Source organism: Elgaria multicarinata, chromosome 6, assembly GCF_023053635.1.
Source record: "Elgaria multicarinata webbii isolate HBS135686 ecotype San Diego chromosome 6, rElgMul1.1.pri, whole genome shotgun sequence".
In the NCBI taxonomy this organism is placed as follows: Eukaryota; Metazoa; Chordata; class Lepidosauria; order Squamata; family Anguidae; genus Elgaria; species Elgaria multicarinata.
This window is the reverse complement of record NC_086176.1, coordinates 88,798,463-88,816,923: the sequence shown is the minus strand read 5'-3', so window position 1 is coordinate 88,816,923 and position 18,461 is coordinate 88,798,463. Positions and strand designations below refer to the sequence as shown.

The 18,461-nt window shown below is 39.0% G+C and overlaps 1 protein-coding gene across 1 annotated transcript in view; it reads left to right on the top strand.

Annotated features, from left to right (window-relative positions):
- The first annotated feature begins 922 nt into the window (after positions 1 to 922).
- RNF180 (ring finger protein 180) overlaps positions 923 to 18,461 on the top strand; it is a 78,230-nt gene continuing 60,691 nt past the window's right edge. Inside the window, exons 1-3 of the mRNA XM_063128021.1 lie at positions 923 to 959; positions 7,985 to 8,117; positions 15,045 to 15,140. Coding sequence (XP_062984091.1) covers positions 8,013 to 8,117; positions 15,045 to 15,140 — 201 coding nt within the window. The 5' untranslated portion in view covers positions 923 to 959; positions 7,985 to 8,012. The remainder of the gene's footprint in view (positions 960 to 7,984; positions 8,118 to 15,044; positions 15,141 to 18,461) is intronic.

Genomic DNA, 18,461 nt, shown 5'->3' with positions numbered 1-18,461 from the left:
TGTGATAGAATGCTTTGTATATATTATTTTTAAACATTGCTATTCAATCTATAAAATCGTTATTTTTAATCTTTTAATAGTTATTTTTAATCTTCTTCCTTAACTTCTTTGTTGTCTATTAGATGTTTATGTATTACCTTCTATCCCAACAAGATGCTGAGAACAGCTACTCGCCCCCTTTTATCCATGTGAAGTAGTAGAAACCGAGAAGTAATGATTGGCCCAGGGTCATCCAACAGGCTTCATGACTCAGTGAGAATTTGCACCAAGATCCCTCTGGCCATACGGCTCTACCTGCTACCCCACACAGCCTTTCAGTGTCTGTTCTTAGTGCCAGCACATACCTATTCAGAAAGGTAAGGGGGGGGGAAGGTACCTCTGACCATGTATCAAGCACACTACAAAGTAAGCACAGGCAGCCTCTGTAAGTGTTATAGCGCCCTATATATAAGGCTTGTAGAGAAAAGAGCTGAGTCCCAGAGAAAAGATTAGCAGGTATGTAGATGCTTTGCCCTAAGGATCCCTTTCTAAATAGCAAAAAAGGGGAGGGGGTGTCATGTCCTTCAATCCCCATGTCTTCTTTCAAACAGAAAAGAAGCAACCACACCGCAAGCGGAGTGCCAATATTTCCTGCCGCTTCTCCCAGTTTGCTCTATTACCGCCACACCGACCCCGGGAAGGAGTGATGGTGAAGGAAGGGGGGGGTAAAGAAGACCAGCCCCACTTCCAGCCCCCCGCTTTGCCCAGGACTGAGCGCTTTTTGCAGCCGTTTGTCTCCCGTCTCTTCCCGTTTGCTGCTGCTGCTGCTGCTGCCGCCGCCGCAACAGCCGCGTCTACACCCCTCCGGGCTCGGCGAGCTCGATCGAGCCGGGCAGGCCTCTCTGCCGTTTGTCTCCTTCCCGCCTTCTTTCCCTCAGAACAGCCCGGCAGTGACCGCGCGCCAGGACAGGCAGAGGCAGGTAAAGGGGCGCGGGGGTCTCGCCAACCTCCGCCGCCGCCGCCAGCCGGCCATTTGGTCGGTGGCCCGCCTTCTTGCTGAGGAGAAAGGAGGCGGCCTAGTCGTGGCGGTCGAAGAGACAAGCAGGCGCCTCCTCCACCCTCACCGGGAGGTTTGGGCATCTGCCTGGGCACGGGGAGCGAAACAGAAAAGGGGTGTCGCACGCGGATGTTGCCTCTGCCTTGAGGAGACGAAGAGCCGCGGCAGGCAACGAGGAGAAAGAGGAGACAGGTTTGTAACTGGCCTCGCCTGAGGCGCCGCCGCCACCCTCTCGCCGGGGAAGTTCTCCTGCGCAAGCCTCGTCGAGAGGAATCGTAGCGCTCTGATACACACCTCCACGTTTTAAAACACACATGAAGATAGCCGCGCTGGCCCAGGAGTGGGGGCGGGAAGAAGCCCAACATCTACGGTGGGGCATTATTTTTCTTAGGAACAAGCGAAATGTCGCAAAAGAGTGTGCAAGCCTTCGGGATCTCTAGAGCTCTTCATCAAGCTGGGGTGGTACAGAACGAGAAAGACCAAGCATTATTTGGGATGGGCACAGAAGGGGGAAAGTGCATTTCAGGGGCTAGGCGACATTTGTCCCTCACATGAAAGAGAGAAATGATATTAATGTTCTAATCCTAAATGTATTTCCTCTAAAATGACTCATTAATTTTGATGGACTCACGTTTCAAATAAGCATATTTATTTCTGAAGTTATATTTCATTTATAACTTAAGTAGGAAAAGTGGCTTTCCTTCAGTAAGTGCAAGAGATCAGTAATTTGGGGCGGGAGTGGGGAGAAGTGCCCACAACTTATCAGAGCAAGGACTTCTCCCAGGGTCAGACCCTCCAAAGCAAGTCAAATTATTTTGGTATCTGAGGCAACTGGTAGTAAAAATACAGTAATAATAAATAACAATGTAAATTCACTTTAATGAAATCCCAAATCAACTGCCTGAGGCAGCTACCTCACTCAGCCTAATGGTCCTGCTGGTCCTGCAGGCTCACCCTCACCATCCATCATAGTCTGTGGGCCAAGAGCTGGAAATTGGCATATCGGTATCATATAAGATGGCAAAACTTCACTATGATTTTTTAAAAGGTGTATGTCTCTGGACTGTAGTTTCATATGATAGCCTGTTCTGACTGGTTGCTTAAGCGTTTTGCAATGTCATCAAGATGGGCAAAGCCATCTTTTTCTGACTTTTCTAATTTAAGCTGTAACGTGAGGAAAGTGCCCAGTTTAAAATTTTAAAACTGAGTTGGAAAGCTAATGAATTATCTTACAAATAGCAAGTTTTGCCACCTTACATGATACTGATTTTTGGGGTGCTCCACAGACTATCATGCAACCAATGCTGCATGCCAATTCTAGAAGTCGCAGTAAGTCTACAAACCCATATTCAGAAAGCCCCATTGACTTACTTTTCATTTGACATGTATAGAATTACATAATGTCTGTTAGTTAGATTTTTCCGCCTTTCTATTTGCATACTAGAAAAAATACCATTGCGCAAGATTGTTTGAACAGTTTATTACAAAATCATAACAAATGTAAGAATTATCAGATACAGGAGTATTCTCAATGGGAACTCTGACCCAAACTAGACAATCCATGCATTTAACATTGCTTGAACCACTTGTGCAATTCTGTGTTTAAGGCATGGTGATAAAAGGTTCATCTGGAAGCATCTCAAGGCTCAGGAGTTTATATGTGTTTCAGTGAAATGCCACACAAAAGGAATCTTGATAGAAGCATGTTCTCATCAAGATGCTTTTTTGTAGTGTTTTTACAATGTGATTATTTGTATTGGTAATGTAGATAGGGGAAGAGATCCAAATAAACTGAAGGAACTAAAAGTGGTAACAAAGTGTACATGCTCTAATTTTGGAATCCTAGAAATTCTTCTAGTAACACTGGAGTACACGAGGAAGGAAGAGCAAACATAAGGAACAATAAAGAAACTGAATAGAGAAAATTTGTTCATTCATATTATTGAGTAATCACAGACACATCCCATGTATTGTGGTCAGGGCTTCCAGGAAGGCTTGAGCCTAGCACCTCTCTACAAATTAAAATGCAATAAATAAATAAATAAATAAATAAATGATATAAATTATGCACTGGTTTTTATGCTTTTATGGTGGAATGCCACTTTTAGTCCATGGACTCCCAAAGTCCCTAAGAACAAGAAGTATCTGCTCTAGACAGAAATAGGGGTGCCATGTTTGCTGATTGTGCTGACAAGCAGCTATATCTTGGCCTGGCATTTTTAAATATTGAATTTAATACTGTAGGCACAACCTTGACCCAAAGCAATAGACTTATGATCACAGAGGGAACATGTTGCAAAGGAACAAAGCACCATTTGTTCCAAGCAACATATTTCATCTATCAGCCAGGAATATATTCCTGCAAATGGTTACATCTAGGCGACTGATAGCATGGACAAAGTTCCAGACTTCTGTTTAACACATCTAATAGAGATTTTACATTGAGACGTCACTTCAGGTGTTGAAAACATGAATATAGTGGTGATGCTCATTTTCAGAACAGGTGTAGTTTCCCCCAAAACATACCTTCCAGCAACAGCAACCAGCAGGGTGGGAAGATACTTTTCAGCCTTAACAATAGGAAATTCCCAGCACAAAGGTCTGTGGGAATTGTAATTTGCTAGGGCTTCTAAAGTCATAGCTTAAGCCCTAGCAAACTATACTGGGGATCTTTATGTTGGGAGCTTCCTATTTCTAGGTGCAGCACTTTGTCCCTTCCCATTCGACTGGTGGTAGTGATGGTAGGTTTATTTTGGGAAAGGGAATGGGATGGGGCTCTGCGAGAAAGATAGAGAACTGGCAGCAATGTACTTAGAAAGGGGTAGGTATTTCTGAGGTTTCAGATAACTTGGGAAAAGCCTTAATTTCGAGAATAAGAACAAGTGCATATGAAATCAAGATAGGGAGTTTCTCCTTCTCTACTTGAAGGTCTGACAGGCCATAAGTCATTTACTACAGAGCAAATTAATAAATCAGTGGAACTAGTTTGCAGAAAATATTTCTGTATGTCTAATGCGTTTTGCACTAATATTTTAGCTGTTGCTTTTTAACAGTGTAAATGTTTGTTTTACCGTCTCCACATTAGCTTTTCTTTGAGATATATAATTTTACTGAAAATCATAACCTTCTAACGATTTTAATTAAAAGGTGGGGCATACTTTTTTAAAAAATTAAATAAATAAATGCATTGTGAGAAATTGTACAGGAGTGGAGTTCCAGCTAGAGTTGCTCACAATGTTACTCCATCTGAAGATAATTACAGTGTTCTGGGTGGGGACATGGCGCCAGGGCCAAGCAGTGAGTGTAAGCCACAGTGTCTGCTATTAAACAGCGTGGGAGAGATAGACAGGAGAGGTGCAGCGAAGAACAAGAGCTGGATGTCCAAGTGGTGGAGACGGACAAGGATCAAGGCAAGCTTTCTTTCCTGGGGAATTGTGGAAGCTACAGTCCTAGGAGGTAGATTTTTTGAACTGGGGAGGACAAATAGTAAAAGCTTTGATTTCTGTGATGAGATAGCCCTCCCTAGGTCAAAGTCGAGGCTGGGAGATATTTAATTCTCTGCTAAATTGATTCCAAAGGTCTTATCCATAAGAGAGTTTATCACACAAATTAAATAGAACTGATGTGTAGCCCAATATTTGTGATCCTTTTTCTCTCTCTTTTTCCTTAACCTTCTGTCCTACATTTTGAAAGGTGACAAATTCCCAGTTGAATTCAAGATGGCAGCTATTTATGTCACATCGAGTACTTGACCATATGATATGTGATTTACTTTTGCAAATAATTGGTTCCTTCTTGTACTCAGCTTGCAGCCTGGTTGGCATGGTATTTTTCTGTTCTCATTGTTTATACTGTTCTTTAAACTGTCAGTTTCCATGTAATTATATTTCTTTTATTGTTAGCCACTTTGAGCAATTCTTGGTGGAACAAATAAATAAATAATGGAAACCAGAATTTCTCTTAATTTAGATTATACCTACCTCTAAGAGAGTATGAGATTATCAAATTCTATTCCATTTCTGGTTATAGAGGTTTTTTAAAGAAACAAGAAGGATCTGATTAGAAAATACGACACTTATTAGAAGCACTGGACCTGAAGAAAGGTAGAGAAGATGTGCGCATACGGTTAGAACACATACCCCTTTTGGTATGTCTAGTGCATACACAATGGGAACATGCATGGTCATGTGCTCCAAATCTTGTGAGCTGTGCTGTTGATCTTTTGAGGTGCCCCAACGACATCAGCGGCTGTAATGCAAGCCTGCCTCTTACCTTTAAGCTCAGCAGATTAGGAGATAATAGGAGTCATTCCCTTGGCAGATCAGTAGGGGCTGTAGTATGAAGGCAGAAGTCTTTTAAACTATAGGAGAGACTGCCACCTTTCATTGTTTTTCCCCTCTCTCTACTTTTCTACCTTTACATGCCCACTGCTGAAAGCTAGGAATGCTGGTATTTCATACAACAACTGATGTTACTGCCCCAAACTAGTACTTTGGATTCTACAAAAGCTAAGTAGGTTCAGCACACCAGAGGATTTAATTAGCCTCCACAAACTTCTATTCTCCCCTCTACCTGTAACTTTTCTCACAGGCAGCAGATTATACCAAAAGGAGGGTTAGGACTATATGACATATTGCAGGAAGTACTGGGGAGGCTGCAGGCAGAGTACCTCTCATGCCACTGCCATAGGAACATAAGAAGCTGTCCTATCCAGCTAGCCCAGAATGTATTGTTGGCAGTGACTGGCAGTGGCTCTCCAGGGATTCAGGCAGCAGATTTATCTGCTCTACCTGGAGATGCCAAAGATCAGACCTGGGGCATTCTGCATGCAAACCATGTACTCTGCCACTGAACTATGACCCTTCCCAAATGGGCTTTTCAAATCAGTTTTACCATTTATTTATTTATTTAAAAAAGGGAGGAATCCCTCAGTTATCTCACCTGAAGTGGTACCGCTCTGGAAAGAGCTACTTGGCTTGGGGAATTCTCTTCACTTCTCCATTTCAAATCACCATTATTATTATTCTTTTTCTTTGCTCCCTTATCCAATCCTCATCTTTCTTATTTATTCCATCAGAGCAAGTCTTTGACTTCTCAAGAAGGGAGGGTGGTGGGTGGGAGAGATTCTAGATTGCCTTTGATTTTGTAGAATCAGAAAAAAGGATTGATTTTTCTCTTCATCCAATTCTTTGGGGAAAGTGGGTTCATATGGTCACAGAGGAAGGAATATGGCCTATTTTGCTTGTCAGTTGTCATTATCCACCTATGGAATGACACGCTTTAATAAAAACAGGAGTTAATGGGGTGGGGGAGATAAATACTCCTCACTTATACACTCATATATGCTTACTTATAATTAAGTTATATTATGTTCAATGATGCTTACTCCCAGGAAAGTGTACACAAGACTGCAGCCAGAGGTGTGGTTTTTTTGCAGGGTGATCCTCTGCATGTTTACTCAGAAACAAGTAAACGTGATCTTAGTACTCCAGGTTTAATGAACTGCCCACCCCATTCCACTCCACTTACTTGGCTACCCTTTCAGCAAAATCCTGTGCTTGTTTTGTCATTTGTGTTTTGTCTAGAATACTAGCTTTGTCAGGAATACTAGTGATCTGGTTGTTTCAACAGGTGTGGTTGGTGCTTAATCTCTAAAAAGAAAATGCTGAGGCTTTCATCTGTGTGGGATATATTCCATCACTATTAAGTGTATGGGGAGGGGTAAGTTTTAAGCTGGATTCCTGCATTGAGCAGGCAGGGCTGGACTCAATGGCCAACTCTACTGTTCTATGATTCTATGATTCTATAAGCTGCAAGTGGTCAGTGGTGAAAGAGCAGCATTTTGCATATGCTGAAAGGCACTCTTTATTTCACTCTTATTTTTGCTAATAGTAAAATGTAAATAAATTCTTGTAATTCTAAATATACATGCATACTCACACACGTATTTTAATGTGTGTGTACACACACACACACACACACACACACACACACACACACACACATGTGCATAGACGAGGGGCGAACAATGTGCAGCCCCTCCTCCCAATTGTATATATATACCTGGAATGGCCAGATTTTTAGCTTTTTGAGTGGTGTGAAGCTACTATGACCCCAAATAGTCAAAATTAGCTTGAAAACAAGCTATATTTTATTCTTAGCCTCTCTGGAGGCCATTAAAAGAAAAACTTAATATATATTTTCAGTGCCATGGTGGGGAAGTCTGGCCTGTGGGTCTCCCAAAGTTGCCCATCCCCAGTAAATACATATACATGTGTATATGTATACATATGAAAAATTATGTCATAGGGTGTGCCCTGGATCTTTCAAGAACCTAGCACACCACTGGGAATGTGTAAAAGTCTAACCTCTGGTCTACCTACAAACCTTAAGAAAAGGATAGTAGTTCAGAGTTTGGAAGAAAAAGATCTCTCTCACACACACACTTGTATCTGAGAGGGCTGGCTTTGATGCACAGAGCTATTATAATCTCTGTCACATAATTTCAGCTACCATTTATTACTTTGTTACCTCTCTGCTAAACTGCGATCTTATGGCATTCTTTGTATGCAGTGTAATGACTGGAATTTGTATCGCTGTACCCAAGTAATAACTTCAGTACAGAAGTGTATGATTATACGTTGACTATACTATATAGCAAGAGGTTTACTACTAAACACTCAGAGCTAGTGATAGATATTGAGCAGAAAGCAGAACTTTTTCTTCAGACTTTACTTTTCTCCCATATTTATACTCTACAGGATAAACTTTTGCTCTTGGTACCCCTAAAGGTATGGGGTTTGGTAATATTGAAAAGAATATAATCTGTATTTGAAGTGAATTAAAAAGCAAACTTCAGGGTTTCTCCCTTTCTCAGTGAAAAAAGTGGCGAAAAACACAGAACATAGGAAGTTAATAAAGTATGCTATTTTTATTTGTCTCTGACAGATATACAGTTCAAAGAACAAGAGTTAAAATGAATAGTCAAGGACAGGTTGACATGTTTCATTGCTGCAAGTGTCGAAAATATGTAGCTAATTCTGATTGCTTGATAAAGGACCGTAATGCAGATTTATTTGAAGTAAGTAAAAATATGTTTGTTTCTTCTAGGCCAGTATTTTAATATTTATATGTAACATTGGAATTTGCCATTTTTAATAAATGCACAATTTATAACTCTTGTATTAATAGGAGTCATATTATGAACTTTCACCCACTGGGCAATTTAAATAACATTGTTCATCAAATAGGTCTTTACCAGTATTTTTAATATTCTGAAACGTGAGACCTTGCATTTCATTATATCTGCGCTGTAGAGATCATATGCAGTAAACTGATCATTTTGATTTTCAATTATGATTCAGTGCTATTAACCAGAGTGACCATTAAAATGGCAAATGTGGTTCAGTGTGAGCAAGTGTAAACTGATGCATATTGGGGCAAATAATCCTAACTTCACATATATGCTAATGTAATCTGAGCTGGCGCTAACTGACTAAGAAAGGGATATTGGAGTTGTGAATTCACTACTACCACAATGCATAATGACAGCCACCAACTTGCTGTTTTAAAAAGGAATTATACAAATTCATGGAGAATAAGGTTTCTAATTGCTACCAGTCATGATGGCTATATATTACCTCCAACATCATAGGCATCTGGTTGGCCACTGTAAGATCAGAATGTTAGACAAGATATGCCTTTGGTCTGATCAGCCACAGCTGTTCTCATATTATGTTCCCAAATAGAATTGGGAAAAACTTCTACATGACTAGATGGATTAATGGTCTAACTCAGTTTAAGGCAGCTTCATGAGTTGTTAATATATTATAAACCAGTGACATTTTTAAAAAATTCAGTTTAAAAAATAAACAAAAAACAATGCATTTTTGCAATTCCTGCTGCTTTGCAGCATCAGTTAATTATCAGGCAGTGCTTTCTTCTCACTCCCCTGCTGACATCTTTCATGATTTTGGTTCAGAGAAAAGAGTAAAGTGAAAGGACAGCATGCTGATTCTTTATCCACAATGTGAAATGCTGCGTTTGCCAGGGAAGACAATAATTGAGGTGAAATAACATTAATTTTCACTCTTCTAGGGTAACATAAACACAGTCTATTGGTAACTGCTTTATTTTTAATCAGATTTGTACAGAATCAGAATTTCCCATACCTTATAGCAGCCCTTGAAATATTTTGCCCTCTGAAGGAAAGGAAATAATATACTTTTGAGGGACAATATATGTAGAAGATGTTTTCCTACCTACTTCCAGCAGAGTGGCCTATCTGCAGTTTCTTCTACATTTTCTTCTGATGCTATTTACATGATTAAAAAAAAATTAAAAAACGGGCTAGGGGGCTGTCTTCGTGGTGCTGAGTTGGCGCTGTTCTGCTGTCAAACTGGTGTGGGGTGGCGGTGAATAATCCCCACTGAGGGAGGCAGTGCGGGCTTTCTGGCGGCCATTAGGCTCACCGGGGTCATCCCATCCTGCATCTTCTGGTAACCAAGGGAGGTTGCCCTGGGAATGCCCCTGGAGCAAGATCAGATGGTGGAAGTGCCGTGCTGACTTTGCTCAGGCCAGAAAAGTCAGGGCATGTCCCCAACTTTTCTGCTGTAGATCTTTGGCTCTTGTCCCCGGGGTGGCTCCAAATCGGCAGCTGCATCATATAATTGACACAGCACAGATTCAGAGCCACGCTGGGCCTTCCAAAGCATATAGACAGCCCCTAGGTCAAGTACACTATGTGAAACAATGCAGAGTGTCTAGGATTTGCTGTTCAAAGAGGACAAGGGGAAATCTAAAGTTTTGCATCAGTCTTGCCTGCATTCATTGGTAAACAGCCTGGAGAGCTTCGGCTATGGGGTGGTATAGAAATGTTAATAATAATAATAATGATAATGATAATAATAATAATAATAGCAGCAGCAATTAATACAGACAGGACTGGTGCAAAACTAATGTGAGGACAAGCAATGTGAATTATATGCAGCCTTCATGGCATTTTTTGCAGCTCGTAGAATTCCAGTTTGGTGGAAATTATCTGATGTTTATGATGTTGGTATACTCTAGTTAGAGCCCAATTCAAAGTGGAATTATTAACATTCCAAGCTCTAAACGGCTTGGGGACAGGGTATCTGAAGGATCGTCTCCTCCCATATGTACCTACCCAGACCCTAAAGTCATCATCAGGGATCCTTCTCCAGGAGCTCCTGCCAAAGAAAGTGAGGTGGGCAGCTACCAGGAAGAGGGCCTTCTCCCATACCTTGGCTGTGGAATGAGCTCCCTAGAGAGGTTCACTTTGTGCCTTTATTGTACTTGTTTTGGCTCCAGGTGAAGACCATTTTATTTTCCCAGCATTTTAGCGTTCTGTTCTTTTAGCTCTGCTGTTTTAAATCTGCATTTTAAATCTCTGCATTGCTGCTAGGTTATATTTTGGTTGTACTTTTATACTGTAGTTTTAAGCTTTAATATGTTTTTTAAATTCCCCCACACACACACTGTACCTTGAGTTTAGCACCCTCTGAGTGTTTTGCACCCTCTGAGTTTGCAAGACAGGCACAGTTTCCTGTCATTTGTAGAGCAGGACAAGGAAACAAATAGCAGGAGCTGTTTCTTAACTTCTCCAAACTGCAGTGCAAATGAAAGAAATCCCTAGCAGTAATCCCTGGTGAACCCCAGACTCTTTGCACATAGTAGAGAATTTGTGAGGGCAGGCATAGTTTATTTGCAAGGTCAAGTATGCTAGCTAGCAAACCAACCTGATATTTCTGGACATGTTTTTCTTGCTTTAAACCAACAATAGACTAAGTTTGGGATTTGATTGGACAGAAAATATTTGGTCAATTGACCAGTCAATTGTTTTAAAGCCTTAATTTTATTAGAACAACACAGAAATACTTAACATATTTTAATGAGTTAGTTAACTTCTAACAGAATTAGGTAAGGTTTCTAAAAATGTGAACAGTTCACATTTGGCATTTATCCTGAAACATCAGAAACAGTCTAAAGTTACAAAAGGGGGGGGGGGGGGCAAAACAAGATACAATGCAGTGGAGCACCAACAGTTTTTTAAAAGCCAATTTGAAGGGAGTTGTGCTAAATAGGCTAATTCTTCAAGCATTATCAGTATCTGCTTCAACTAGTGGTTCATCTCCATCTGAACCATCAATGTTTTCATCAAGCAGTCTAGAAAACCTAAAAGGGACAGACTCCTCCACTAAGGTGCTATGGGTAACAATATCAGGCTCCAAAAGGAATTTAGCTCTAGGACATGCTATTGCCCCCCAAACCAGAGCATTCAGTATAGTTTTGAGATGGAAAAAGACATCCAAACAAGAAAGTGTTATAATAATGGTTAACTTCAGTTACCCCACACTGATTGGATACATGCATGTTCTAGTCACAACAAAGAGATAACACTTCTCCCTAAATGACTACTCTAGAACTATTGGTCATGGAATTGATCAGAGGGGAGGTGTCCCTGTATTTAATCCTAAATGGTGCCACCCAGGACCTAGTATGTAATATCACTGTTTTCGAACCAGTTGGAAACAGTGACCATGATGCTTTCAAATTTAATATACATTTAGGGCACAATCCTATGCCTGTTTAGATAGAAAAGAGTCCTAAACCTCTCAGCATTCCCCAACAAGCCATGACTTTTTTCCGCATAGAATTGCAACCTTAAGTGGGAAATTGCCAAGGAAGTCCAACACAGTGACATTTGACTTCAGAAGTGGAAACTTCTCTAAAATGAATGAAAAGGTAAAAAGAAATTGACAGGTAAAAAGAAGTTGATGTCTTTGTCATTATTGACGTCTTTGTCAATTCCAGAAAACCTCAAAAAGCCCCCAAATTCTCCTTAACCATGCGGTTTCTGTATTCTGCAGTTGGCAACATATCTAAAAAAAAAAGGTTCATCCACCATAAGCTTTTCCCTGTAAACCTATCTCTTTAGAAAAGTCAAATAACTCTGCTGCCCAATAACTACTTCCTAAAATTCACTCTGACTCAAATTAGGCCCACAGAACCAATATTTTATCAGGCTTACTAATCTTTGCTTCTCTGAGCTATTCCAACCTATACTTATCTATCTATGCTTCTCTCATAAATAAACAAAAACCTTATGGCAGGTTCAAGTAGCCCACTGCCTTGAATAAGCTCAGTTATAATGCTTTTTAAGCTCCTTACAGCTTCCTTCTTATTACCATTTACTCACAATGAAATTAAGATAGGATGAGAGAGGGGGGGCTCATCTACACTAGGGTGCCCATATGAAAAGGAGGACAGGGCTCCTGTATCTTCAACAGTTGTATTGAAAAGGGAATTTCAGCAGGTGTCATTTGTACATATGGGGAACCTGGTGAAATTTCCTCTTCATCACAACAGTTAAAGCTGCAGGTGCCCTGACCTCTTTTAAATCTGGTCACTCTAGTATATGCAAAGATACAGGATCCCTGTCCTTTTCATATGGTCACCCTAATCTACACCAAGCAGGATATTCCACTATGAAAGCGGTATATAAAAGGCAGGAGCCACACTACTGTTTTATAGAGGTATTGAAGTGCACTGACAACTGTTGGGGCCAATTGACACATACCATATACTGCTTTCATACCACTTTCATAGTGTTATATCCTGCTTGGTGTAGATGTGTCATGGGCATCAATAGTTGTTAGTGCACTTCAGTACCACTATAAAGTAGTAGTGTAGATCCCACAGTGCACTTCAATGCCGCTACAAAGCAGTAGTGTGGCTCCTGCCTTTTATATGCCGTTTTCATAACTTTTTTCATAGTGGAATATCCTGCTTGGTGTAGATAAGCCCAGAGAGAGAGAGAGAGAGAGAGAGAGAGAGAGAGAGAGAGAGAGAGAGAGAGACTTGCCAAAATCTTTGTTGTGAATTTCTTAACTAAGAAGAGATTTCCATGACACCAAGAGTAACATCAAGACAACACTAGCTTCATCTCTCCATTCCCTGGGTTTTTGAAGCCACTGCTTTAAATGAATGGTAGGAAGAATGCAAAAGATTAAGCAAGGAAATGCAAAGCATAAGAAGCTTTTTTCTTCCCTTGCTTTTGAGACAGGGATTTAAAAAAAAAGTTGGGGACCTTCTACATTTTTGTGTCTGACATAGCTACATCCCAAAATGTCATTTTCATATGCTGCAATGCATTCAGTCTTTTTGTATAATAACTTGAGAATGCAGCTGTTGGCACCAAATTGTGATTATTTAGAGTGTACTTCCTAAAGCTTTTAATAACATTTTAATGTTGTACAGCAGAGAAACCACATTATAGATTTAATGCAAGTTTTCTTGTTTGTTCTTAATTTTTTGTTGTTGTTACTGTCATAATAAAAAAGGGAAAGCCTCTGGTATTTTAAAGCCCAGTATTTTTCATAATATTGCTTTCAATATAAAAATAATTATTCTGAGAACAATTTTCAAACGTAGTTGTTCAAATGCTAGTCATTAAAATGTAAATAGTTCTTAAAGCTGGATGCATTTTCCTGTGGAAAATAATATTATGAAAAAAATATTATCAATACTGCTAACTGAAGAGGTGTTTCCAGGAGTTATCCAAAAGCTATCAAATAAGTAGGATTAACAGGATTAAAGAGAATTCTGTGGAATCGAAACATGTGCTAGTTTTACATGTTTATTTTCCTGGGTTTTACATCACTTTAATACTTACAAACCAAAGATATGATCTACAAACCATTTAAACTAGACTAGAATAATTGGATGAAATACGATTTCAGTGATATTGGTGAGACTAAACTGACTTGGATCTAATTTTCTGGCTCAACTGCATTGTAAGTACCTTATCTGTAATCCTAAAACTATTTACCTTCTCTTGAAATACCGCCATTATGTCCAAAAACTGTAGTATATCCTTTTAAAATTATAATAAATATTACAGGGCTGGTTATCCAAATACCTTTATTATAACAAACCATGTCCTTGAGTGAATAATAATTTCCTAAGGTTGTTTATATATAAGTTAAGGTACATCAGATCTCACAAGAGGTGTTCTGTCTGGGTACCACTCTCATCTTTCCAGTCTGTCTCTTCTCTTTATTAGGTGGGCATTGCAGGTTCAACAATACTGTTTTAAAACTATCAGACCTGTGTTTCTATCTGGAAAACTGTAGCAATTCCAATTATTTATTTATTATAATCTCCCCTGTCTTTTAGGGAAAGCCCTCACAAGTCAGCTTGCAATAAAAGCCTTTAAAGCAAATACTTGTACTTTGGGAATTAATTGTAAAACAATACAGTGTGTTGTGGGTGATATTTTATATGTTTGTTTATTTGTTTATTCAATGCATGTTTATTCCAGTCTTAAATCAAAAGGCATAAGACTGGAAAAGAACAGCTTAAAAGAATTAATATTTCGACAGTATGTTTTCAGGCTTACAATATAAAAAAAACATGAGACATAAGGAAAGGAATTGGGAGGAATGAGACAAAAAAGTATAATAATAAGCCATTCAGTTGCCCAGGTGGATAGGAATATACCAACTGAACAAAGGTTTACACTGTATCCAATCTTCTGGGCTGGCATGAACTTTGCTAGCCTGTTCTTCTTTTCTTTCTTCTCATCTACAGTTTCTGATATTTAGAAGCATGGAGGCAACATCATTATGTGAGCAGTTTCAATAGAATAGTCCCACACAAAAACCAGGTTGTAAGCAGTAGACAGAAGAACTGGCGGTCATGAAGTAATGGTACTAAGTAAAGACCACTTGAAAGGGTGGTGGGGAACTAATTTGAAGGAGAGTTCATGTAAAGGGAGAGTTTTATAAAGGATGAATTTGCTTGAAGGCAACAGTGAAGGGTGAGGATAGAAGATAAAGGTGAGAAATAGAGAACATGGGTTCAAAAATGGGCAAATATGGGATCAAGGGAGAAGATCATGGAATTGGAAGTAGAAATATGAACAAAAATATTTTAAAACAGAAAATGTGTCTGAATGCTATTAATTGATTGCATTTTAATTTAACAGCAGCCTCATTCTTCAACTGCTTCTCAGGATGTCTGTAATGTATGGCACATGAATATAGAAGCTCTTCCAGACTGGGTGACTTGCATAATAGAAAAGGTAGGTTATTTAGGGCAAGCTGTTTAATTAAAAGCTAAACTATTGTTTCAATTATTATATTTTATTCCCCTATGGATTAAGTAAGGTTGCTAACTCTGTTCTAGAAAAAACTCATGTGTTCTTTTTACTCTATATTTCAGGGGTACCTAATTGTGTAAGATATGTGGCCATGTGTTTAGAAATTAGTGACCTTAAAATTTTGGCAGCACGAAACAGAGGCAGAAGTTGCAAGTACTCAGCAAGGACAAATGCTAAACAGCACACAACTGCACAAAATCTAAATAACAGTGAAGACAGTGGGGTAAAAGGATTGATATAATATGTGAGCACGACAGAAATTAAAACAAGTTTAAGATATATAACATAACTAAAACATATATATATATATATATATATATATATATATATATCATACAGTGTGTGTATATCTATATAAATAAAAATGTAAATGTCTGATCGAAACAGACGTTATATCTCCGAAAGTTCTTCACCGATTGCTTTGAAATTTTGACACAACGTTGCATTCAAATACGCGAGCGTTGTTATGTAACTATATTCTATATGGGGTCAAAGGTTTGTCTTAAAATCGAAGAAATAGGCCTCCTCAAAACCAGTCCTGCTGATCATTGTGACATCGCCAACCAGTAGGCCAATCCGCTGCCTCTGCCTCCTCTCCTATTTGCATGTTTTCTCACAATTGGCTGAGTGAATATAGATGTCACACCTGTGACAGTTACACGTTCTGAAGTGCCAGGAGTAACTTCACGTTCTGAAGTGCCAGGAGTTTCCACTAACCCTCTCACCGTAAAAACATCCTTTTTAAAAAACCAAACAATCTGCTTTACTTCATCCAAATAATGCCTCGCAGAAGATCACACTTAGGTCGTCGTACTCGCGGAGCAGAAGCACTGTGACGAGAAATTGCAAATCAGACTGAGGAAGATGCAAGGCTCTTAAATTTAATGGAGAAACAAAAGGAATGTGTTGCGCTGCTGGAAAAATTAAACTGCCTCAACTTGGAGAACCACCAGAGCCATTACAAACTTTGCTTGCCGGATATACCGCAGAATCAAAGCATTTCCTATCTAACATCAGGAAATACAACTCATGCTTCCAAATGATGTCGTTCGGTGCAGAAATCATCACAGCTCCATTTATGCCAACTTTCAAAGTCAAAGGACAAATTTATCATAAAGCCGGCTCCTTCCTTCCGTTTCAAGATAGTCAACATAAATTCCTACAAATGTATTTCATTGGTGATGGCAATGATGAATTGAATGCACGCTGCGGAATTTATACCGGCATAAAAAGGTCCGTCGTTTCAAAACTGCAACAGCTACTTCACGAAAAAAACAATTTAGTACATTTGTTCAAAACAGCAATTGACATGATGCCATCTGATACACACAAGATTGTTATTCATGGTGACAAAACGCCTGCTGGAGAACATGTGCGAAGATTCAATGCTCCAACTATAAACGAAGTGGCAATTGTTATAGTCGGAGATCAGTCTTGACAGGACCTTTCAAAGGTGAAGATGTCCTCATTCCTCGCATTCCTATGATTCCAACAAATATGCCATTTCAATTTAAGAGATTGCAATTCCCAATTCGATTGGTGTTTGCAATCACCATCAACAAAGCTCAGGGCCAATCTTTAGAATTGTGCGGTTTAGATCTAGACACAGATTGCTTCTCACGTGGACAATTATATGTTGCATGTTCTAGAGTCGGCAAACCAGACAATCTCTATAGCTACACAGACATTGGAACAACAAAAAAATTTGTATACCCACAAGCATTGTGAAAGTAAACATATTAGAAACATCCGCTTTGTCTTTTCTTTCTTTTCCATTTAACCAGACTGAGCCACAGCAATGTGTGGCCGGGTACAGCTAGTATATATATATATATATATATATATATATATATATACACACACACACACACACACACACACACCAGTGAAGTTACAAAGTTACAAAAACAGGTTCATGTATTTAGCATGAACTGAGCAAGATGAGACTTAACGGGACTCCAGATTTTGCACCTGTTTTGCTGCAGCTTCCTCAGAACCTCGCTATAATTACATCACTAATAAGTTTGTGCCATGGGAGAAAAGGTGAGGCAATTCTTAAGTTGTTCCTCTGTCCCAAAACATCTTTGATTGTCCTCCAAGACTGATTGACTCAAATCCCAGGCAACTTTTCGGAAGCTTCAGAAGTAGTGAGTTTTATGAAGCAGTCCTTTTACCCCACTGTCTTTGCTGTTATTCATATTTTGTGCAGTTGTGTGCTGTTTAGCATTTGTCCTTGCTGCTTAAAATTTTGGCTACATCTTCACTTCAATGAAATTTAATCTTGTACACCTTATGTTGATAGATTTGTACTTCAGTAAACAGTTCTATATAATTAGTGTCTTGGTAGGAGTCTATTTTAATGCTCAGGCAACAATCAACATTTAAATTGTTGAGCGTAAGACAATCTGATACTGAAAGAAATACTTTATACTCTCTGGCCAATAGAACTTTCCCCCCCATATCTCATGAAATTTTACCCAATTACAGTATGTCTCCATCTTACTGAAAGATGTAATGTTCTTCCTCAACAGGAGATTTCTGAGAATTCTGTTTCTAAAAATATTGTGTCTATGTAAATACTGGAGTCCCTGAAACTTTAATACATGTACTTCTATAACGTGACTTTCATTCTGACTTGAGGCTTTGTGCAATGGGCCATCCATTGATTAGTTTACCAGGGCACCCATATGAAAGGCTGTTATGTACTGTTCATCAGATAAGATTCCCTACATAACTGTACAGGTGACTAATTTCTTTCTAATAGCAATGCTTTTAAGAAATCAATTGGTTGATTGTACTAGTCAGTCTGGATGGGATTTTTGCTTTTCTTCTAGTTAATTTATAGGTTATATATTTCTAACCAAATGGATCATATGACTAATAAAGACCATACATTCATTCAACCTCCTTACTTACCTCTGATAAGGATTGTGTCAGAACACTCTCTTGTCTTACCTAAAAATAATAATTATTAGGTCATGATAAATGGCATTAGAATTACAACTTCATTATTTCAAGTTTTATATTTCTTTAAAGCGGGTAAGTGCCTTTGGAATGTTTATAATAAACATGTTATATAGAAGATCCCCTCTTGTCTTATTTGGTATAAGCGTATATATTAACATAAAGTTTCTGTAAAATTGTATTATTTAATGCCATAGTCCTGCACATAGCTAGGATTTTTAAATCCTTGAAACTTCAGTAGATTTTTTTCAAACTGACACTACATAGGATTGTAGTTTA